This window comes from Epinephelus lanceolatus, chromosome 13, assembly GCF_041903045.1.
Source record: "Epinephelus lanceolatus isolate andai-2023 chromosome 13, ASM4190304v1, whole genome shotgun sequence".
Lineage (NCBI taxonomy): Eukaryota > Metazoa > Chordata > Actinopteri > Perciformes > Serranidae > Epinephelus > Epinephelus lanceolatus.
The window spans coordinates 16,007,656-16,032,575 of NC_135746.1; the positions used below are offsets into that span (position 1 = coordinate 16,007,656).

General features: G+C 42.5%; 1 protein-coding gene across 1 annotated transcript; it reads left to right on the plus strand.

Annotated features, from left to right (window-relative positions):
* Positions 1-14,943: 14,943 nt before the first annotated feature.
* On the plus strand, positions 14,944-24,257 carry LOC117270555 (angiopoietin-related protein 2). The gene is made up of 9 exons (XM_033648227.2): positions 14,944-15,095; positions 17,630-17,882; positions 19,656-19,871; positions 22,008-22,127; positions 22,217-22,331; positions 22,431-22,568; positions 22,767-22,983; positions 23,114-23,309; positions 23,390-24,257. The coding sequence occupies exons 2-9, from the start codon at positions 17,727-17,729 to the stop codon at positions 23,534-23,536; spliced, it is 1,305 nt and encodes a 434-aa protein (XP_033504118.1). The 5' UTR covers positions 14,944-15,095; positions 17,630-17,726; the 3' UTR covers positions 23,537-24,257.
* The last annotated feature ends 663 nt before the right edge of the window (positions 24,258-24,920 follow it).

Here is a 24,920-nt window from a genome sequence, read left to right on the forward strand (position 1 = left end):
CCTGTAAAATTTTGGCTTCATTTTTGTACAGTGTGAGGAAGTGGAGATGCGTTGGCCATCTTCATATAGTCAGTCACTTGATGAATTTGGTGATACCTTGACTTTGTCTCTGGCACAGCCATGAGATTGACAGTTGTGGTTTGGAGTGAACTATTAACAACTTTTAGACCGACTGCCATGAAAATTTAAGGTTTTCAAAGTTTTAATAGTATTTACCAATGGCGTTTGAGCAGCAGGTAAACAGAGTAAAAGGGGCAAAACCAATGGGCCAAAAAATAGTCTCTGAACCCATTGGTTATTGTCTGACAATGATTTATTGCATTGCATTCATATGAATAGAATGACCAAAAGATGCAGTCGCAGATACAAGCGGCTGAAATGAGTTTCCTCCAAAGGGTGGCTGGGCTCAGCCTTAGAGATAGGGTAAGGTGCTTTGACATCCAGAGGGAGCTCGGAGTAGAGCCGCTGCTCCTTCACGAGGAAAGGGGCTAGTTGAGGTGGTTCGGGCATCTGATCAGGATGCTTCCTGGGCGCCTCCAGTTAGAGGTGTTCTGGGCACGTCCACCCGGTAGGAGGCCCGGGGCAGACCCAGAACACGCTGGAGGGATTACATATTTCATCTGGCCTGGGAACGCTTTGGGGTCCCCCAGGAGGAGCTGGAAAGGATTGCTGGGAAGAGGGACGTCTGGGGTGCTTTGCTCGGCCTGCTGCCCCTGTGACCAGGCTGCGAATAAGCGGATGGATGGATGGATGGATGGATGGATGGATGGATGGATGGATGGATGGAATGGTGAATGGATGGGTGGATGGATGGATGGAATGGTGAATGGATGGGTGGATGGATGGATGGATGGATGGATGGATGGATGGATGGATGGATGGATGGATGGCATTAATATGAGCAAAAATTACTGGAGTAGGTAATCCACAGAGCAGGAAGTCTTGGCCTGAATGTGGCTACAATGAGTATTCCCCACAGCCGTTGCCCCCAGAGACTTAATGTAGTCAGACCAATAGCTGATTTGTTGTGAGATTGCATGGCTGTAGAGTCTTGTCTCCCCTCTGCCTCCGTGAGCTGATTCTATCTGTGTGATAAATTGTCCTTTCTCTCCTGTTGCTTTTGATTTGCACTTCTTCCAAGAACTCCCCAAAAAGAACAAAACAACTAACGAAACAACATTTATTTTGTTATTTTTTGCTGCATGTAAGAGCAAATTGCAAGGCTGAGCAGAAACCATATGCTGATAACCATCTGGAATATGGGTGAAAAATCAGCTGAAGGAGTGCTACCCACTATCTTGTCAGAACTGTTTTGTCATAGTCTCTGTCTTTCCTTTATTCCTCATGTGTCAGCTGTTTCCCCCATTCCCCGTTGTTTCTTGTGGCTCTATGTTTGTCTCTCTGTGTCTCCTGCTGCCAGTCTGCCCACTCACCTGAAAGCCATTCACTAATTAACCCCAGCAGTACAAATACTCTCTGCAATTCAGTCTACCTTGCAGTATTAACTATTTGTTGCATATTGCTTTTTTCCTCTTGGATTTTTTTGCATATACCTTGTTTCTCTGTGCCTCAGATCCACACCCACTGGTCACCTGTTTGCCACTCCAACCTTCTTGGCCTGTTTCCCCCAAATGCCCTGGGTCAATCTAAGACACCCTTCTTGCTTTATTGAAAATAGATCCACTTAAAACTGAGCAGCTGTCACACTTTTGGGTCCAGTTGTCTCTATACTATACAACAGCTTTGGCCTTTTACTGAACAATTTGTAAAAACAACTTGTGTTTTAAGTGCTTTAGTTTAGTTTGTGATGAAAATATTAGTTTTATTGTTTTGGCACCATAGCCTTTCTGTTCTTAATAAAGTGTTGTCTTTACCTAGACTATTATTTTCTCTTAATTGTCTTATTTGAGAAGTGGTGGGAAAAACATCGCTAAATCACTTTGTAACAAAAATTAATCAAAGGGAACTTTAATTCTGAAAGCAGACACTTTTAAATACATAATTCCTTCCTTTGAAACCTATTTATTCTATCAGCAGTAAATGGAGTCTGATTTTGGCACCTTTTGATGACTTCAGTCACTCTTGTTTTGTGTTATTTGTTTCTTCTCTCAGAGACACTTTAAAAAGTGCTTTTCAAAAGAGTATTGATCTTAATTCTAGCAATAACACTCAATTAACTTTAAGGACCTGTCTCTTACTCCAGGGACTGCGTTTGATCCTCCTGTTACATGTTGAGTGGTCTGACTTGGACTGCTATCTTTTTCTTGGAACTAGATTCTGTTCACTCTCTGTTCATTCTCAGAGGGATCATGTTTATGCTGAATATCACCTGTGTTTTTCTGGACTTAGTGCACTCAGTCACTCTGTGGGTTGAAAAGAGGAAGCTGCATTCAATAGTAATAACATTAGACAGAGTGTACCTGCACATGCAGTCGGCTGTGTTGACCAGCCAGTGTTGCTTGTCCAGCTAATACACGTTTGTCAAACCTGTCTTCTCTTGCTAACATGGTCCCTCTGGTGTACATCACACACACACACTCCCCGTGGTGTGTCCGTTCAGGATGAGCACTGCTGTGTGTGAGAAATGCTGTTTGTGTCCTGTGAAGCAGAGGTTGAGGCAGTTTCGTCCTCTGGAGACCAACAGTACAGACGAGATAAGGGGAAGGAGAATGGAGCAGGAGGAATTTCTGCTGGGTTTATGATACATCTGTCATCTTGATTTAAAACACAACAGGCAAGTTTTAACCCTGAGATGTCCGGCTGACATGCAGGTTTACGATTTTAGCTCTTCAAATATAGTTTTTAACATTAAAATTCAAATGAGTTATATGTATGGTTTGTTTTTAAAGCTCCTCTAATCAGTATTTTTATATTAACAATGGATTAAATGATTAGGCTAAGTTTACTTATTGAGCCTTTTAGCATCTTTCAGCTCATTGTTTTGGTTTTCCAGCCCACATGTTTACTCTACTACCCCATAGGTAGTGTGAACAGCAAGGAGTCCGCATAGGAAGGAAGTAGGATGGACTGGACTTTCACCCAGGAGACCACTGCTTGTGCCCTGGTAAAACTAAAAGTCAATATGGACATCTTTAACTTAACATATGTACATCTTTTAGGTATTTACGCAATATTATGTAATGTACTTCCTTTACTTTACAACATACTTGTGTCCCGTACATAACACACACATTTGGTTGAACATAAAACACAAGCTTTTTCTAAACCTAACCAAGTAGTTTTGGTGCTTAAACCCAACTGTGTCTCCACCCTGTAATTTCAACAGCAGTAGCATCACTTTGTAATGCAGTGTTCACAGGTTGATCATTTCACATATTTCTGTGAAATCACATTGTTTAATTCACTCTCATTGGGGCGGCAGTAGCTTAGTCCATAGGGACTTTGGTTGGGAGATAGAGGAACACTGGTTTATGTCCCCATCTGGACCAAATATGGAGTGTGGACTGGCACCTTGAGAAATGCCAGTTCGCCTCCTGGGCACCGCTATGGCGCCCTTGAGCAAGGCACTGGACCCCCAACTGTCCATGGGGAGCCCCCTTGCTCTGACATCTAGCAATTTAATGGATGTATAGGTCCTGTTTGTGCATGTGTGTGTATTTCAGGCCTGTGTGTATATGACAAGAGAGTGGAAAAATAAATTGAATTTCCCCTAAGGGATTGATTAAGTATATCGTCTTCTTCTTATTGCTCTCATTAGCATTATTTCCAGGTTTTTGGTCCTTTAAAAAGTGACTGTATCTACCTGCCAAGCATCAGATGCAAACAGCAAAGACAGCTGGTGAAAATAGTGGAGCTTTTTAGCCTCTAAAGAGCTAGATATTTCCATCAGGAGCTGGTGGAGACCAAAAACAGAGCATAAAGGATGAAAATTAAACCAGGTAGCAAGAGTCCGACTCAAACTGAATGCTAAAGTTGCTCTGTATCTGCTGGATGCATTAATAGGCAACTGTTCGCTAGCAAGTGTGCTAACACTTAACAGCTAACAGCAGTTGCCACTACCCCCAAATCGCCATAAAGTTAGTTAATGCAGGTTTAAATTTGCAGTCATCTTTAACATGATGTCATGTAGTAACTTCTCTTTGCCTGTTTGCATTCTAGTTTTTTAATGTTTGAGTGATATACAATTAAAAGAAGTCTTGATCTTGACATTTTGACATTATTTTGTAGATAAGCAATTATGGATTGCAGGTGAGTTCAATGCATAGTGCATATGCAATAAAAACATGAAGTTAAAGTACTCCTCCACGTCGCAATGTGAAGGAGTAGATTAGGTCTCGCCTCTGGCAAGGCAATGAGACAGGCAGCCATGTGCTGGATGAATCTGCCAACACACCAGTGACATGGTAAATGAGAGCCCATGACGTTTCTAAGGCGAGCTGTAATTAGTACCTGCTGCAGAGGAAGGTGAAGCCCTCAGGTTTTTCTTATAAATCATTCAGAGAGGCATTGGAGGGGAATATAGTGTGGAAAGGGATGTCATGTGTTTAACTTACCTCTAGTATCTGTAAAATAAAAATGGCAGTCAGACATAGGCAAGGCAGAGGAAAATGTTGCACTTAAATGAACACTTCACCTGCAAAATTTAGCTTCTTCGTGACCCTCTTCTCTTTGATTTTCAACTCTCCTCCAAACGAATGCTGCCAGGAGTAAGTTACCAAATAAAATGCATCACCACAGAGTGACTCATCCGAGGTGCTCTGTGTGACCCCCTTCAATTTCAGAAGATGATATCTGAAGCTGTTATCATCAAAGACAGTAATCTGTCTGTGTTAGCCCGAGCCACCTCCTCTAGCTGTTTCTGTCTTTTACTTACTTTAGTTCAAGTCTGGCATGTCCCTGTGGTGCACTCAGGTAATAAGGTTGACATGATATATGATACTGAGGGGAGCACAGTGATAAATAGAGCAGATTAAAGTCTGGTGTCTGCTCAAATTTATTACCGCCACAAGCTTTGAGCTAGAACTTGAAATCTATCGTGTGTGTGCATGTGCGTGTATTGTGAGGTGGACTGAAAGAGACTGAAATCTGATGATCATGGTTGCATCATTATGAATAACTGTCCGGTAAAATGGCATGTGCTGCAGATAAATATAATGCGTCCAGAACGTGGTGCAGACAGGCGACGCATACGAATTGATACTGACTGATCGAGTCACATGCTGGAAGCCTCTCACTGCATTCAATGCATCACGACCAGGTGACATGACTTGTGATCTGTCCTAAAGGCGAGGTGTAGAAAAACGATCTCATTGGAAAGCAATAGGTGTGCGTGTCACGGTGCTGGCAGCAGCTGGAAAAAAATCCATCGGTGAACAATCATCTGGTTTTCTTTGAGCAGTTATACAGGCTTTTCTGGCACATATCAGAAGCTAAAATGAATCTAGTGACATATATAGTTGTTTCTTTCAAGAATGCTGCGACAATTTCAAAAAAAAAAAGTTCCCCAACCACAGCTCTGAATACTTAATCCATTATTCACAAGTGTGAAGCATTCACATGGAGGCTTATCAGGAGTCCCTGCGGGTTTCATTGGTAATTTATTGTTTCGACAGCAGGTATCATGGTATGATTTTGCTGTTGACTTTATACACATGCACTTTTTTATTGGTCTCTAGTTACACAAATTTGCTGTAAAGCTTTCCTGACAAGAATATCATTTTTACTAATATGGGAAAATAGAGCTTATGTTCGGTCTGTACACTTCCAACAAATTAGAGGAAATCTATAGGAAATAATGATAGTCTTCTTCTTCGACGTCTTCTTCTTCTGTTAAAACCTTGCTGAAAATAAACAAATTCTGTGAAGATGCATACACACAGAGATTGGTGACTACAGCATGGTCCACACGGACATGGGTATTCTAAACTAAGGCCCCAATCACACAGGAAGCATTTTAGCAGCTGGAGGCGGCTTTTTGTAATTGTTTTTATGAGAATCTTTTTGCTCTTTGTTTTTGCGTTGCTATGCACCTTATGTTTCTGCCCTTGAGCACCTGGCATTTTTGTCAGAGCACTCTGAACTCCAAGTTGAAAAAACTTTTAACTCAGAGCCGAAACCCCCCGTACGTGATCTCTGCTTTTTTCCCATTGTCGAATTGGATCATTTAAGAGACAGGCCTTTTGTGGTGGTCACGACAAGTTTACAGCTGGTAAACAATGGAGGAGAAACTGGTGGTAGCACTTGCTGGATACCCAGAGCTATACGACTTTACAAACCACAGTTCCCACCATCTCAATAGAAAACAGCAGGCGTGGAAGCATACAAGTGCAGTACTAGAAACGGTCATCAGGGATGCGAAGCCCCTGGACCAACTGGTGGTACTCCCCATGATCCACCCTCTCTCTTAGGGTCTCATGTACCCACACAGATCTCCGTTTATCTGTGCCCAACAAACTATTTACCGACAGCCTCTCACCCTCAACCAGAGCTACAGCAAGTACCCTCTGCCTCAACATTTTAGGAACTAGATACTAATCACTTTGTTTCTAAAAAAAAAGGCCTGCAAAATGTTTTCTGTGTGTTCAGGGCCTGAGCTGGGTTTTTTTTTTTTTTTTTCTTATGCATTTTGGCTTTTTGTCCACACACAAACTTTTAAGGTCACTAAAAACAAACCTTTTATTGAACTGTTGGCTAAGGATTTTCAGAAACTCCATTTTCAGTATTGACTTGTAGGCAGGAAAAACTGTTTTTGCTTGAGATGTCAGAATGTGGCCTGTTATCTATTGTCAGAAATGAGGCAGCATTTCCTGAAATGGCAGACGTGATGAAAATAGTACTGGTGCTCCAACCTGATAGAGCTGTTTGTCCCAAGTGTCTCCGCTTCCCTGTGTTTCTGTTTGTCTTTCTCTCCCTGTGTTTTGCTTTCTCTGTGTGTGCTGGTATGGCGTGGTCTCCCTTCCTGATTCCCCTGGCGCTGTTCATCACATTCACCTGTCTGCTATCAGCTCATCAAGCACACCTGCCCATCATCAGTTAATCCACATGCAGGATTTCTACTCTGGATCTCTTGCTACTCACTGCCAGATTGTTGGTCAACCTTTTTGTGGATCACCATTCACCTGTCTGCTATCAGCTCATCAAGCACACCTGCCTCATATCAGTTCGTCCACATGCAGGATTTCTACTCCAATCTTCCAACCACCCACTGCCACATTGTTGGTGGCACCAACACCATTCACACGCTCTGCATGCTTCCCTTTGTTGTCTGCCCACACATGGACGTCGGAACTATTTTCTGAGGGGGGGGCGGGATTTTTGTTGGGAGGGGCGGGGGAAGCACGCACACTTATCAATGATTAAGGATTTGATTTGAAGTTATTTTTTAATAACATGCAGTTATAAGAACTAGAATGTGAACGCGACATCTTTATTGTTAAGAAAATGAAATTTTGATAACTAAATCAAGCCATTTAAGGAACATAACATTATTTGTAACGGTGAATGCAAAAAAGAAAAGTCTGCGCTCCTGACTCAGGGCCAAATTCCCAAAAGGACTGCGTGGTTTTTGTGCGGCCGCTAAACCGGTAAAAATGGAGCAAACAGATACCGTCTAATTCACAAAGCACGCGCAGAGGGTGAAATGCTCCACTAACTGCGCTGCCAAGCAGATTGCATCTCGGTGCTCTGGTGTTATTTGCATGTATTTAAATGAGGTAATATGCATATATTTGGCGGAAAAATTGCCCCTTTCTATGCAAATGAGTCTCATTGATAAACAACGTCTAATTCACTACCACCAGCGCTAATAGCCACACGCAGTTTGAGTGAAGTAAATAACGTCTTTAGATAGCTGGTGCAAACTGGGCACTCCTCTGTGGAAGCCTCTCGCCCAGACTTTCCAGTGATCGTGGCAGCAGTGATCGTCTGTTAAATCAGTCTGTAAATAATATTTTGACATTATTATTATAATCATTATTACTTTAATGATACTGATGCGTTGAACAGGTGACAGTCTGCGGTCGTTCTCAAAACACACTTCTGTCACGCACGTCAAAAGCAACTTTCAATAATTTATTTTACGAAACGGGGGAAACAAACGTGAACAAAAACGGTTCCATAATTCATATTAAATTCAAAAGATAACGAAAAAACAGCTACAAGTGAGAGGGAATAGTGATAAAGTGGTCAAACTTGGTCAAATCCACAGCCTCAACCCATCCGACACTGTCAGACTGACTCACCAGCAGACATCACTACATGAGGGTATACAGTATTCAGTACTTTGCCAAACAAAGTCTAATTAATACCAGCGCTAATAGCCACACGCAGTTAAGTGAAAAAAATAACTTTGCCATGTGTGGCTTATTGCAATCAGGGGCAACTCAGGGGCAAACTGCACTCAGCTGCCAAACTTTGTGGGTGTTTGCGTTGGTATATCATTAGCGCAATATCCTTTGTGAATAGGACGTTAAGACGGAGCAAACTGCGGGTGCAAGTGAAGTGCAATTCAAGGTGCTATCAGCGGCCGCAGTTCATTCTTTGTGAATTCGGCCCTCAGAGCTTTCATGCATTTCCAAAAGTGGACCTTCTCTCAGTTGACCTACTGATGAAGATTTTAAGCAGGGTCAAGACATCGCTTTCATCCATAAGGTCACTGTGAGCATTCATAATGGCCAAATGTGTTAGCCTCTCCTGCGTCATGGTGTTGCGCAGCCAGGTTTTCAGCCTGCGCAAGGCTGAGAAAGAGCGCTTGGATGCCGTGACAGACATGAGCAGGGCCAGACAGAGCTTAATGAGCTTCTCCACCTCCGACAGCATGGAGCGGGTTTGGGGCTGCAAGGTTTGCAGGATGGACACAACATCCTGGATGCCAAGGCTACTACTACTGTATGTAGTCAGGCAGGTGGCATATCACATCAAAAGCATAGATCTATGCATTAATGATATGAAAGAGATAAATGTAAGTCAGACAAATTGAGTTTAAATTCAGATTCTTTGTTTTTTTTAAAGCGTAATGCAGTGGGTAGGGAGTCTGGGGTGCGGGGGTGCGGATGGGAGGGGGTGCACCCCTAGTTCCGACATCTATGTGCCCACACCAGCCTCATTTCAGCCACCTTGGACTCCCACCATCCGTCACCACCAGTCTCATTTTATCGTCCTTTTGTGGCATTAAATCTGTTTTTCATTGTCATTCAGTCTGTGTCCTGCACATTGGTTCTACTTGTGTTCATGAAATAACCTTTCTAACAGGAATGTTTACACATAAATATACAGTTACTCTTTGACTAAATTGAGGAACAGAGGCGTCACAGTGCATGACAGAGATCACAACGCCAGGAAGCCCTCCAGTAACAAGGCCGTTCAAAGGAGGCTAGGACACGCTCTTTAATCCCATGGGAACTATGGGATGTGAAACATGTGCAAGCTGGAGCTGCAGTGTTGGAAGGTTACAGCGGGCGGTGCTAGAAATAAAGGGATATTGTCTGCCTAGGTGCTCTTTGGGTGCGCTTTTTTTAGCCTACTTGGGTGCACTCTGCCTAAGAGAACGTTTGGGTTCGGTCAAATGGATGGTGGCCAATATACTTTAGAAAGTTGCAAATAGAAAGCATTTGTTTATGATCTTTTATTATGGATTATTTAATAATTACAATACAGTAAGTCTTACCCATGCCCTTATTTTTGTACAAATATATTCCGACCCAAGGCCGACTGCGGACGCCTCAGTCAAGCTTCCTTATGTTCTATGATAGTGTGCCAGCTATTGAGACCTTCAGCAAGTGCAGACCAGATCTTACTGTACATGTATTGTACCTCATTGGTATGACATGACATGATGCCAAGACTTCGCTCTTAAATCTCCTTGTCTGATACTAGAGTTTTTTAGGCCTCTTATTGGCCAGCATCTTCTTTGTGTGGCTTCAGGATTAGGGTCATATCACCGCCTGCGGGTTTGGCATGCTCTTGAAAGCGCTACAATTGTTTTTGCATTTTCATTCGAGCAGAGGTTTGTGGAGTGTGTGGACCCTGTTTACAAAAATATCCATGTCCGTGTGGACGAGGCCTAAATATAGAAAATTGTACGAAAAACCAAACATAAAGGTGTCGGGCCACCATTATCTGCAAAAGCAAGAGATTTAATGCTCCTAGGCAGAGATTCTCCAAATCTGGAATGCTGCTGGGGGATTAAAAAACATTATCCCTAAAAAAAAATTCCTTTTAGTGTTTTAATGAGCGCCGTCCAACACATTGGTCTAAAATTCCATAGGGTTGAAATGTGGTGGCTGCAGAAGCCTTTGCATTATTATCATTCATATCATTTTTATTCTAACCAAGCCATTCAGTGACCTCCACCCCCTAGCCTGTATGGAAGCCCCTGCATTTTTCATTATGTTTCTTGGCTCATTTCTTTTTTAATATGTCGCCCATCTGTATGTGACTGAGAGATCACAGCAGATCTATAAAGAATAAAAGAGCTTTTCATTCTACAAAATCAATATTCCAGTCACGGCAGATAGTGGAGCTCTAGATGTTATGGTGAGAGGGCTTTGTGTAACTCCTCATTCAATTCAGGAAATATAGAGCAAGCTGTGTAAGATCAAAGGAGTAACATGCTGTGTGTGGATTTAGACATTTCACTGGGTTTGTAATATCATTCTCCCTCAACTGCACACAGTCAGACATGTATATAAATACACATTCGTTCATGAAACAGTTTTATTTCTCTGCGCCTTTTTACATTCAACACCTTCCTTTCACTCACAGCAACAGCTGCTTTGTTCTTCTTTCAGCCTGTGTGATGGACATTTGCCCCTTGGTTACACATGATTGGTCTCTAGGCACGATGCTGGAGGCAGCCTTTCAACAAAGGGTCCTGCATTGTTAGTCAGAGGAAATTAATTCAAAAGTCAAATTTGCGCTCCATTCTTTGTGCGCTACACACACACGTCATGTTCCCAGCACAGGAAGTGAAATACCTCCTACGTCCCTCTTATACCATCACCACCTGTCCTGCATCCTGTCAAACTGTCACATCACTCAGCCTCAGCTTTTAGCTCCATGTCACTGTGCTGGGAGAAGCCCCTTGACATCGTGACAAATGTTTATCTGCCTTTTTTCGCACCATGAATAATTCAGTGAGAGGGATGGTTTTCAATGCAAAGGATCCAATTTTCATTATGTGGTCACAGAAATGAAGTTATCCGAAAACACTGTCAGTGATGACTAAAGACAAAATGTTTGATTTACTTTTGCAGCAGCAGACCAGTCTTACTTTAAATGGGACCATCATTTACAAAATGACCATCGTGCTGTATTGAAGAAGACTTGAGACTAGCTATTGAAACAATAAACTCATTTTGAAATTGTTAACCCAGGTAATAATTCAAGTGAGGAGTAGAGTCATTATCATAGACTTAAAGGCCCAAACACCGAGCCAACTTCAGAGAACTAGCGGTGACGATAGCTGCCTGCTGGGTCGCCTCATGTCACCTGCGCAAAAAAAAGCACATGAACATTCTACAAGGACTACAACCGGGGCCAACCAGCACAAATGTTCTGTACCTGCATGAAAGGAAATACCTCTTCACACCAGCAGGCGGCCGTAGTCTGTAATTGCCATTCAAAAAGGGAAACTGGGAGTTAGTTAGTTAGCCAGTTAGCACATTAACAACACAATCCAGTGCTGAAAGAACAAAGCATATTTAACGTGCACCAGTGAGCCACAACACAAACTATCAGGAAACCTTTCTGCTAAAGAGTCCAAGAAAAACAATCTGAATTATTTAACAAGTTTGTTTCAACCTCCCTTCCTCTTGACTTTAGCTCTTTGTTTACGTTCCTCACTTCCATTTCTCTTCTCGTGCACTGAGCTGAACTGCCAATTAGAGTGATTTCAATCACCGATGGGGCTCCACTGCTGCTGACGTAGATTCAACATTCTGATGGCTGGAAAAAAAGCAGACCAGCACAGAAGAGGGCCAAAGGTGCGAACACACTGCAGCGACTGAGGTGAACGGATGCTCACCAATGGGCCCAACATTGACCAACTTGGTTTGTTAGAGTTTTAACATACAATCTGACTCGTTTTTGCAACCAGTGGAGTCATCCCCTGCTGCCCATTAGAAAGAATGCATGTTTAAGGCACTTCCACATTGGCTTCACTTCTCAGACCTGGAGATAACCCCTTGGTTATGAGCAGTAGTTTGTGTTAGCTGAGGTTATGATATGTTAGCAAGCTTTAGATAGCTTATGTGTAAGCAACATTAATGAGTAAGTTTGCTGACTATGGAGCTCTCCTTTTTCTGTGCTCTTATTACAAGTCATTAAAGCAGCTGACTCAAGAGGATCTTGGAAAATGAAGGCAAACAGATGACAGTTGAGAAGCACATCTGGGTGCTTTGCCCTTGCATCATGCCCCCACCCTTTTTGGATGACAGCAGCCTCTCTAATTCAACTCGCATTCATTTCAAATTCCAAGGTCTTTGCCAGCCTAATTGCGTAAAATAAGATTACTGTATTGCTTTTTAGCTATTAGAGCCTAAATCCCAGGGCCAGGAAACAGGAATTGGGGGAGTGTGCTTTCAGTGTGCCTCCATCAAAGTGGACAAATGAATTAACTCTTTTCTTGACTTCTCTATATGTACTGCCCTTTCAATGCAGCATCAACATTCACTGCTTTGACTTTTAACATCATAAATGTTAACTTTAACCTAAACTGTGAAGTGTTTGCCACAGACGCACATGTATTGACTGACCAAGTCCCACAGTTTACCATTTTAACCTTCCCTGTAAAACGCCTGGAGCCACAGGACTCCTGAGTGTATTGTGTGCCTGATTCGCATTCTCGTCAGCTCGCAGTCGTCTCATCACTTGTTGAATAAGCTAGCAAAGCCATAACCTAAAAAGCTGTTTATTAACTTAAAGGGATAATGCACCTAAAATGATAATTCAGCCATTATCTACTCACCCATATGCCGATGGAGGCTCAGGTGAAGTTTTAGAGTCCTCACAACACAACACGGAGATCCAAGGGGAGAGTGGGTAGCAACACAACTCCACCTAATGGAGGCTTACGGCACCCCAGATTCAAACGTCCAAAAACGCATAATTGAAACCACTAAATATCTCCATACTGCTCATCCGCAGTGATCCAAGTGTCCTGAAGCCCCGACATAAAAAGTTGTTTAGAAAAAGGCATTTGAACTCTGTTTTAAGCCTCATTGTAGCCTGTAGCTCTAACTGCCTCTCTGTGCACCGTGCTCATGTGTGCACGCTTGTGCGAGACCGTGAGACATGGGCACCGTGTTCATGTGTGTTCACGTGCTTTCGCTAGTCTCGCATGCATTTTTGGGTGCACTACCCTTTAATTCAATACTGTAGTTACCAGTTGTGGACACAGTGGCTGCTGTCATTTTTGCTTGAAAGCTGCCTAAACATTCCAGGTTTTTTGACACTGTGATTTCAGATTTCACTTCTACTTTGGGCACACCATCAGCAGCAGCTATTTATCCTTGAGGAGATATCTGCTGGTCTCTGTGTTCCTGGCTCTGAATCTGTTGCTGCAGAGAAGATACACTGTGAAAAGTTACAGCAGTTTATCAAACACAGTCTACATGAAATACTGTAGCAAAAATATTTCTACTCACCTCTGAAAATCTGGGTGTACTGATGAAAATATGTTTGTTTGTTTTTTTTATGTAGAGTACTTATAGCACTGTGGCTGAACTAAAATTCAGGTAGTATTTGTGGATGTAAACTGCTGAAACAAAAAGGAAAGAATAAATTTCTGTACCTCCAACTTGACAGTGAACATTAATGATAATAAACACTTCATCAATTCTGGTGTCACATTGCAGAGATTCCGTTACTCATCATTTTCTGCATTCATTCAGGTCTTTTCTGGCTTTGTTGTCTTCTGCTAGTATCAGCAGCAGTCCTGCCTGTAGGGAATTTCATTATCACCACAGTCATGGCCACCAAGTTGTTACATGGTGCCACCATGTGGCCTCACACACACAGCTTCTCTCACATGCACACAGCAGACACCACCAGGTGCAACATGGACATTTAACCTGAGACTTTAAAGGTGGATTTCAATTTGTAATGATCAAATTTGCAATGCATTGGCCAGGTAAAAGACATCCCTGTCTTCTGTGTGATGTGAGGAGTCATTTGAAGATAGCAGGAAGCTGCTTTTTTCTCTCAGGGCCTCTTTATGTGTCAAAGAGTTCCTCAGGCAGTGTTGCAAATTGATAAAGTACAGTCACGGTACAGAATGCTGGTTTAAGATTCTTTTTTAATAGTTTTTGTTGCATAACAGTCTGTTTAATAACTGTTGGGCTTTAATTAGCCTTTAGATTTTTCCTATAACAAGGAGACCATGTTTGCTGAGCCATAGTCAAGAGCATGAAGATGTAAAGAGCAGCTTGGCCACTGTAATAGGATCAGCACCCCTCGTACTCCCACTCACATCAGCCTTCATTACCGCGAGCATGGAGTGGGATTATTGTGCCTGTAGGTGATGCTTATTCACTGTAGGTGCTGGCATTTTGCTGATGCATGTAATTTATGTATATTTGATTCCAAAAAACAGCACGAAATGCACTGACACTATTTATTTATCTAAAAATAAAATCTGAAAAATCTCTGTTTCTTTGATCTGTCTGTAACATAATCAGTTTGTTCCTCGTGATATGAAAATCAAAAAAGCTTTATAGCCGTGAAATACAGTCAGTGCATGTTGCCACAGCATTTGATGCAACATTGTTTAGTACCCAAGCTCTATCATGAAAGAAATAAATACTGCTAGTTGATAAAAAAGCACATTTTGCAGCATTTTGTCTTTTTCCCAATAATTTTATTACCGCCGCCCTATTTGTCTGCCTCCCTCCATCCCTCAGTGGCTGTGAATCCTCTTAGAGGTGGATTATGGGACTAAGATGTCTACACTGAGACGGAGAGCGAGAGAGAGGGGAGGAGAGAGTGAGGTTGAGACAGAAGCAGAGCATGAGGCACACAGTGTGAGACAGAGAGTGATTGATACAGGACGAGATACAGAGGAGGAAAGGAAGAGAATGGAGAGAACCCCTCGGCCTGAAATGGGCCGGGAAGGGGGGAGAAGATGGTCTGTGACTGGGGTGAGTACACCACCATTTACTGTGTCTGCCACCAGAGGAATGTAACCAAAAAAGTAGATAAAACTTTATAATCATCATTAATAAATGGTAAATTGATATGTCATTAAACTTTATTTAAAAAAATATTTCATTGTTAACAAACAATGACATACTGGCTTTCATTAAGGTACAACTAATGCTTATAATAATTAGTTAATGCTAAATAGGTGATTTACAAAGCACCATGTAACATTAATTTGGCCCCATTAAAATGGTGATTAATTATGCACCATTAATGCAACTGTCATTTATAAAGAGAAAGTAAAGTCAGTGTTCATACAACATGAACATGCAGCACTGCACCACCAGATAAACACGGTTGGAGATGAGAATGATGGGATTAGAAAAGTTAACACAACAACTCAGCAATGGCAGCTTTTTTTTAAAATAAATAAATGGTGCAACATTCAAAATGCAGGGGTATAATAGCAGTTTAAATAATGTCTGTATATGCTTTATAAACTATTTATTATGCAGCTGTAAAGTGTTGGAAACAGGAGTGTAGCATCAAATTCTAGTCATGTGGGCCCCCTGCTCTACCCCTCTTGATCCATGTCTTTGTCATGCATCTTTTTTTTTGTTTGTTTATTTATTTATTTTTATAGTCAGTTTGGTTTCTTTCTTTCTTTTTAATTACAGAGCCTTGATTTTCCCGTTGACTTGACTTTGGCCTCAGTTAGAGACGAATCTTAGTGCAGGGGTGGACTAAACCATTATGTGTCTTTGAGGGGTGAGAGGGGCCTCAAAGAGAGTCTGATTTTTTTCTTCTTGTAACTGATTTACTCAGCCAGTTTTAATGTAGTTGTTGCAGTAATTAAATAAAACAACGACTGCAAACAAAACCAAACTTCTCATTTCAGGCTTTTCAGGGGCCTCCCTCCAACTGGGGCCCCCACTTACCCCCACTACCATGCCCCAACAAACTTAATAATGTGTGATTCTGAAAAAAGATAGTTGATTGAAGCAAAGCGTTAACCTCAACAGCTGAAAAATGAAGCTAGCGCGGAAGTGCCAGATACTGCAGTTCTTTGAACGGCCACTTGAGGCTGGCTCCATGAGTGACTCAGTCCTCATAGACCCCCATGTTACAATGTCCAACTTTACAGCAGAAATGATCATGTTTACAGCCTGGTACAAAAATGATTTTAGTCTCTACAGCTAATTCCCTCTTCATATAATTCACCCATTTACATTTTATTAAAGCTTAATGTTAAACATAATTAAGGGGGCAGGCTAGTGTCCTTGGCTTCTCAGTCACATTCATCCTTTCAACCAACTATGGTCGTTTCTGGCTCCAAAAAATGCCAAAAATGCTGTAATGCCAAACTTGAGGCTTAAGAACAGCCCACAAACAAATGGGTGATGTCACAATGGCTAAGTCGATTACTTCATACAGTCTGTTGATGATGATGATGCTTTGGGTTGGTGCTTGGACCAAACCACCAACCAGAATCATTCTTAGTTTGAAATGAGAGTCAGCAGTCAGCTATCTTTCTACAGAATCACATGCTCCACTGACAAGATCAGTTGTCACTTTGTAATAGCCATCCAAATAATGCTTATAGACAGTTCATAAACAATATGTCAAAGGTTTACAAATCATTTGGTTATTATTAACATGAAAGTAGCAGAGGATTTTTAATTTGATGAAATTAAATTCATGCAGAAAAGGCAAAAATTTGTCCCTGAAAATTCCCCAGAATTAAAGAAATTAAGTGTTTTGACACTCAACAATTTCCTGTGTTGAAACAAAACCTAGACTTTAGAATATATTATAGACTTGTCATCATTTGTGCAACAATAAACTGTTAAAATAACAATTATAGCATTGCCAATAAATAGTCATCTTTACCAATTATTGTTTCATTCTTTAACAGTAGAATAACTATTCTTTAAAGTTTAATTCAGCTCTTTACCATTAATTAATTAATGAGGATTATTGTTTAGTGATACCAAAATCTATTTGCTGCAAAGGACAATCCCACATTTAATGATGATATCTGTATATCTATATATGCACATGTGCACAGATCTATATATCTGTGCACATGTGCATGGTTTTGAGCGAGACCATACGATATATAAACTATTACCTGCCTCCTAATTAAACTTGATTAAGTCAAAACCTCAGTTTGGATTTGAGAGCAGGTGACGTAAGCAAGCGTGTGTGTGTGTGTGTGTGTGTGTGTGTGTGTGTGTGTGTGTGTTTATTGAGTTACCAGAGGATAAACTACAGTAATGTGATAGAGTTAATCTCACTCTCCTACTCTCAGGTCCTAGTTGTTCCGAGACAGGTGTGTGTGTGTGTGTGTGTGTGTGTGTGTGTGTGTGTGTGTGAGTGAGAGAGTGTGTGTGAGTGTGAGAGAGAGAGAGAGAGAGAGAGAGAGAGAGAGAGAGAGAGACACACAGACAGACAGACAGACAGACAGACAGAAAGAATTATACTCCACTGTAGGAGCACAACACACTGATCTTCGGCATTCCTCTCCTCTCAGGGAGAGCCAGCAGAGCCTCACATGGTGAAGCACACACTCCCGTGTCCCGTCCTCGCTCTCACTGACAAGGCAGGGACAGACTAACCGGGCGGCAGCGATGTCTCTCCTGTCCCTAACCAATCCTCCCGGCTGGAGCGTGTGCTCTGCTCTCTGTATCCTCATCGTGTTGCTCCCAGAGGCCAAAGCAGACGACCTCAACACTACCACTCAGCGCAATGGCGGGGGATCCCAGTGTGGGGAGTACACTAACCAGGTGATCACTGTAAACATCCTGAACACAAGCCAAAGCTATGTTGCAGAGGAAGAGATAGAGACTTATTACTGCAGGCTTTTTCCTCCTTTTACTCCAGAGATGTATCAGCTCTGTGAGAGAGCAGCTGTGCAGGTATCAGAATGATGTTTCAATAGCAACTACATTTACATAAATACTTAATGTATGTAGTGCTCTGCCAGAGGTACAGAATTAAACATACAAGACAGCTGTAGCAGAAAACGTAATTGTTCTGCAGCTAGTTTAGTCCAGTGGTTCTCGAGCTAATGGTCAGGCCACCTCCAAGGGGTTGCAAGACAAATCAGTAAAATGTAAAATATTTTGTACTTTTACCTCTTTGGGGCCTGGACAGATAGTAATATCTAAAGCACTGCATCATACTGTATTTATACGATCAGAATATGTTTTAAAAATCTTAATCTGAACAACAACAACAAATGACAGTCGACTACAGCCCAGAATTTCTTCTTTATAAACACTGTTGCTGTATTCCAATCAACTGCCGTGCAATTGCAGCCCAGTCACCAGAGGAAAATGTTGGCATTGAATGTTTTTGCAAACCACAAATACGTTACATTTGTAAGTTTCATACATATCATATCATCATCTCTAAAGTGATATAGTATATGAGCCAGTGGGGTAAGGAAGTTACGACGGGCCCCAGTACACACTTTTATGATGGGCCCTCCATATTACCCAGCAATCATCATTGCATATCTCGAACAAAATATCAAAAAAAAAGAGAGAGAGAGAGAGAAAGAAATTAATCATCAGTTTATCTATAGATTTTCCCAGGGGCCCCAGTGCAACTGCACTGCCTGCATTGTCTGTATTTACCCCCCTGATATTAGCTGACTTCATCATTGGCAGGTGGAGAGGGTGGTGGATGGCTTGCAACCTGCTGCAGGAGCCCGGTCTCACTCCGTCAAAATCCGGTGCTTTGTCAACGTCAACAACCCAGAGTACCTTGCACGTCGTATGTGGACGTGGAAAGCCAATGATGAAAATGTTAATATCTGATGAGGTCAGAATGAGAATGTGTTGGCTGCAGACCACTGTCAAGCAGGGATACTGATACGAGAAGCGGTTGTTTTTTTGCCAAGTCATTACTGTCCCCCCCCCCCCCAAAAAAAAACTAGGTATTTTAAACCAAAAAAAAAAAAAATCTTGTCCTAACCATAACCAAATGGTTTTTGTGCCTAAACCTAACAACACATTAACCACAGCCTTGTTGCAATCTGCAATTTCACAGTATGGACATACATCAGGATTAAGTTAACTTTCTGGAAAATCAATTTAGATTGTTTAAGGATAAAATAATCAGATAGTAATGCATGTTTTTGGCCAATCTGGTGACTTAAATACCTGGAAGAAAATCAATAAAACAGTCTTGTTTATAGATTTGCAGCAGTGCACACTGGCCTTAAACACACAGCGATATCAAGAGTGGTCACAGTACAAACTAAAGCTCTCTAGTGGTTGAGAAATGTATCAAGATAATACTGCCAGAGCATAAAGTGATTATATCAGCACAAGCATTTGAAGTCCTCTCTTTATATCTGACTTAAAAGCACAAGATCAGCTTGTGGCTGGTTTGTGAGGACATGGCATTGAAAATAAAAACTCTCTCTGCTGTCAGCAATGTGCTGCAGTTAATCTTTGAATCTGACAGTTGTAGAATTTATTAATTTGTCAGAGAAAAAGTCACAGTCACAGCTGGGGTCTGAAAGTTAGATGTTGTTTGTCATGGAACAGGTGATGGAGGATGGGATGTGTCGGCTGGTGGCCACACTGCCTCAGCTGGATGAGCAGAAGTGCCCTGATATGTTCCGCTGCACAGACGAGGTTTCCTACTGGCTGCACGAGAACGAGGAGAGGAAGCAGCAGATCGTGGCGCTGAAGGAGACCATCTCTGAGCTGCAAGAGGAGCTGAGTAACCACCGGCACCGCATCAGAGTCCTGGAGCTGCAGGTGAGAGCTCTGTATCGACTTAGCAGAGCGGGTCAACTATCAGCAACAATCCTTTCAACTGCTTTGAGCGCTCGCTTTAGTCCACCTGGAGCTCACTGGGTGTTGTGGCAATGTGACTGTGTCTTTTCACAGAGGAAACAAAACAGACTTTTTCATTAATTTGGAGGGTAAATTTATTTTGTTTTTCTGTGTGTGGCATTAAATATAACCTTTCAGAGCCAGACTTTTTATTGAATATCTACCTCTCTATTTTGTATTTCTTTATTTGGTTGAAACACAGACATGAATATTAGATTCCAAGTATCGAACGTGATCTGATTTCATATGCACTTTCACTTTTAAAGAAAGGAGACAACTTTCTCAGTACAGGAAACACATGGGTTGTGTACAATTCTGCACTGTAACGTGGTGCCTGGTCATCAAGCTGGCTCCCCCCCAGCATGTCCTTGACCTCAGCCACTAACAGGATTAGCCTCCTACTCTTCCACGTGTTGCCTCGTGCATCTCAGGCAGTGAGCCTATACAAACAGAGACTCCCAGCTGGGCAGTGGCCAAAGGTGGAGGGTGAAGAGGTTTCATGTGTTGTACATGGGAGAGGGCTGCAGGGTTGGAGGTCATGGAAAGTCCAGGTTCAGAATAGACCACATACACACCACATTATCTTTGATAGTAATATGTGGTATTTTTAATGGAAATGTGTATTTTCAGATAGATTTTAGAAAATAATTTAATTAAAACTTAAATTATTAAACAATAATTTGGCTGCCCCGCTGTGGTAACTCTGAGAACCCCCGAGGGGTAGCTGACCCCCAGTTGAAGACCCAAGCACTAGATCTTTTATGCCAATCAGAACATGGAGGTGGCTGAGCTGGCGGCTAGCAGCTAATGGTGCTAACTCCATGAACAGTGCTAAACAACAGCAACAGTGCTGACAGGGCTAGCGGTGTTAACTAGGGAGGAACCAGTGGATAGGCACTGCGCTTTCATGACGATGTCATCCTGACATCAGCGGTAACCGCCCAATGAGCTCAATGCAGGGGGCGGTGATGAGCTAGCCAGTGGGATACTCACATGTGCGCAACACAACAACAACAAACAACAAACCACAAACTCCAAATACAACACACAACGCCTGCAAACAGTTCAGGCAGTCAACTCGAGCTGCATTGATTCATACACACATCATACGTCACTCTCCATATGTCATCTACAAAAGCTTTCCCTTTGCGTTGTCCATGCCGCTGCTGCCCTGCATCAGTACTGCTGCTTGCTCTTTCAGCCCTACCTCCACTTCAGAATCCACCTGCAGGCTCCAAATAGGGGGGCATATTTAATTATTACTCCCCAATATTTCACATAAACATATCTGTGGGAAGTGATGACACCAGTCTAAACTCCACTATAACTCTATCTAAAGTGGCTTGCTACTATATTAACACTCTGAATGTCACATACAGCACCTTTAAAACAGGGGTGCCAAACAAATGGTCCATCGGCCAGAACTGATCAGCCAAGGGGTCCAAACCTGATATTAATGCCCTTGTGAAGACTAAGAGGCCTTTTCACTCTGGCCAGAATACAGCTCTCTGAAAACACAATGAATACTTAATGTGGCCATATTTAAAGATAATGAACATTGTGCAAAATGTTGTCAATCAGCAGCTTCAGCACAAAAAGAAATCAGCAAATCGGATGTTAATCTTAAAACAATATTGATGGAACCCTGTTGATGAGTCACTGCCAAAACTTTGGCTTGTGAATGGTTTGTCAGGAAGCAGAAAACTTCACATGCACATGTAATGACAGTGAGTGACTAAATGTGGAAAAACTGCGACATATTGTTGCATTTATTTTTTAAGACATCTCTGGCTGTTCATCTGTTTTGTAGATGGATAAACATACTCAGAGTGTAGCTGCAGTTCTTTACAGCAAAATATAGGGGAAAAAGTGGAGGTGTTGTTATTTATGCAATGGTTTTACTTGTCCAGCCCACTTGAGATCAAATTTCTGTGTGTGGTCCATGAGCTAAAATGACTTTGACACCCCTGATTCAAACGGTTTCTTACACAGATCTCAGTTATTGCCTGTTTTTTGTCTGTGTGCATGCTTTGGTAATATATTCATGTATGCTCTCAGACTGAGGAGAGAAACCACTTGAATATCTCCTTGGAGCAGCGTTTTCATGAGTTGGAGCATCACTATGTTGAAGCTACCACCCTGCTGCACCTCCAGGGCACTCTGATCCTCGACCTCCAGGTACACCCATCAAGATTTTGAAAACAAAAGCATCAGAATCTACGTGCTGTTGGTGATTTTTTTTTTTTTTTTGGTGTATTTCTGTGTAGAACCAGCTCCATAATCTCACACTCCTGGTGGATAAAGTAAAAAGAAGCCCAGGGTGCTTTATCAACGTCGTCCGTCCCAACCCGCTGATGAGTGCTCAAGAAGCTCTGCACCCAGGTACACTCTCTACATGCAGTCTCATGTGTTATGAGCTCCCAGCAGAGGGCGCCAAACTATCCTTGTTGATTTACTCCCTGTCTCACACTCTTCCCATAGGGATGCAGCATGTGAGGAACTGTCCTATAGACTGTGCTTCCATCTACTACAATGGAGTGAGGAGATCAGGTCTCTACACAGTAGTGCCATCAGTGGCTGGCATGCCTGTGGAGGTCTATTGTGACATGGACACAGATGGTGAGTCACAAACACAATCACACAAGTTGGCTAAGCTGTATTTCAGCTGAATTTCCTCAGTGTTGGAAAGCACAGAGTGGGGTTGTTTGGGTGCAGTCCACCTGTATTCCTCCGTTAGCCAGATGGGAACAAGTCATATAACCCATTAGACATGGCATATGCTTGCCCTCCCAGTGCCATACCTTGTTTTTGCCTCAGGTGGTGGCTGGACTGTGATCCAGCGACGAGTTGACGGCTCATTGAGCTTCGATCGCAGCTGGAGGGACTACAGGGACGGATTCGGTGACCTGCACTCAGAGTTCTGGCTGGGCAATAATCACATACACGACCTGAGCACCCAGGGAGACTACAGCCTCCGCATTGACCTGGAGGACTGGAGCAACAAGCACAAACACGCCCTCTACCAGAGCTTCAGGTCACTGTCTTACAGAAGTGCACAAACAGTTGGCAAACACATGGGCTTACTTCTGAGTTATTGCAAAACATGCACAACCTTTTGCATAATTTCCTAATGTTCCTCTCTGTTTGTGCGCGTCTTCTCTCAGTGTGGAGGATGAGGATCATCAGTACCGTCTCCATGTGTCAGGCTTCAGCGGGACAGTGCAGGACTCCTTCAGCTGGTATCATGACAAGCAGGGCTTCAGCACACCAGACAGCGGCAACATCTGCGCTGAGATCTCCCACGGTGGCTGGTGGTACAACCAGTGCTTCTACGCCAACCTTAATGGCGTCTACTACAGGGTGAGTGCACACAGACAGCCATGACCTTGTATTAATGCTTTTAAAGTCATGAGAGTGTTAACTACTTCCTGTTCCTGCAGGGAGGCCATTACACTCCTAAAGGCCGGGGCCCGCTGGGTCCTGACGGAATTGTTTGGTACTCCTGGAGAGACTCTGACTATTACTCCCTACGCAAAGTCAGCATGATGATCCGACCACGCTCCTTCCGAACCCGTCTGTCACCATGACGCACTGTTACCACCAGGACACAGGAGGGACTGCTGGGACACTGTACTGATGATGACATGCAGTGATGTTTTTGTTGACAGAGCTCATCAGGAGGGAACTGAATGCCACTTATGTCAACAACAATGGCCTCTCCTCTGCTATTTTTAAAAAGCTGCACATGGACATATGGCTGGTATGCTCCTCAAAAACTGTGGACTCATTTTCTGCTGCACATTTTTTGTTGAAAACACAAACTTTGTACTACAGTCACAGAGGAAGTGATTCCTCCTTATTTTCTACTATATTTTGTACCTTTTAGTTTGATACTTTGACACTTGACACACTGTTACTGTAGCAACCCAGCCAAAAACACAAAGGTACATTTGTATGATGTGTTGACTGACGAGTGAAGGGGCTCACAGAGGAGGCATGTGGCAGGAAGATCATGACTCAATGATCTGATGTGTGCTTATTCCATATTTATGATTACTATATTATCCAATTATTTATTTAAATTTAAGCCAACTATGAGTTTAATCCACTGTTTAAAAATTAAATCAAAAGGGTTTTAATACTATAACAAGTCAGAACATAAGAACGCTAAATTATATTAGATATACTAACCCTTTGATAAGTGCTACTGTCTCACAGTGTAGGGTCAGGCAGAGATGATGTGCTATATGTGGACTGTGTATACATACATACTGTATGGACTGTACAATAAACACTGTATACACAAAATGTGACACAAAGGACCCTATTTTATATTAAGACAACGGTTCAAGTTCTGTAAGAAAAACCTGTTGAACTTACTGTAAAAACAATTTGTTTTTACTTAAAAAGTTAGTGTCGTTTCACCACGATCTGCCTCCAGGGCCTGGGTCCAAATACAATGTGCTCCCCGTGATCCTGTGGACGCAACCATTGTTGTTGTTGCTTGCCGGCTTGTCAGTGTTGCCAGATCTTGGGAGAGAAACAAGGAACCAGGGCTATGGAAACAAGCCCAAAAGAAGCGACGGATATATATAGAGAAAGGCGATGTTCAGAGAGCAAGCCCAAATAAGCAACTCCACTTTAGAAACAAGTCCCAAAAAAACGCAACCCGCTACTACCATTATTTGTAAGCCCAAAGTCGCGGCTAATAAGTGGACCTGGCAAGTGGCAACCGTGCGGCTTGTCCTCCTCACATTTCTTCCGTCCTCCTGCATGCTGACGTGGGACGTATCCTGCCTCTCATTGGTTGATGTTCTTTGTCAGTCGTGTCACACTTCTCCAGTTTTCTAGCATGCCAGATATCCAGTCCCAGTCGCAGACGAGTGGGCGACTTGCTCGTGGGCTTGTTCACACATGAGGACTCGTCGTGGCAGACTATCTGCCGACTCACCTCCGACCCAAGGTGGCTCT

Excerpts from the sequence above, each read along its gene's own strand:
- LOC117270555 (XM_033648227.2), top strand. The coding sequence starts at position 17,727 with ATGTCTCTCCTGTCCCTAACCAATCCTCCCGGCTGGAGCGTGTGCTCT. Across the intron at positions 22,569-22,766 it reads TTGTGACATGGACACAGATG|GTGGTGGCTGGACTGTGATC; the intron begins GTGAGTCACAAA and ends TTTTTGCCTCAG. Across the intron at positions 22,984-23,113 it reads GCCCTCTACCAGAGCTTCAG|TGTGGAGGATGAGGATCATC; the intron begins GTCACTGTCTTA and ends GTCTTCTCTCAG.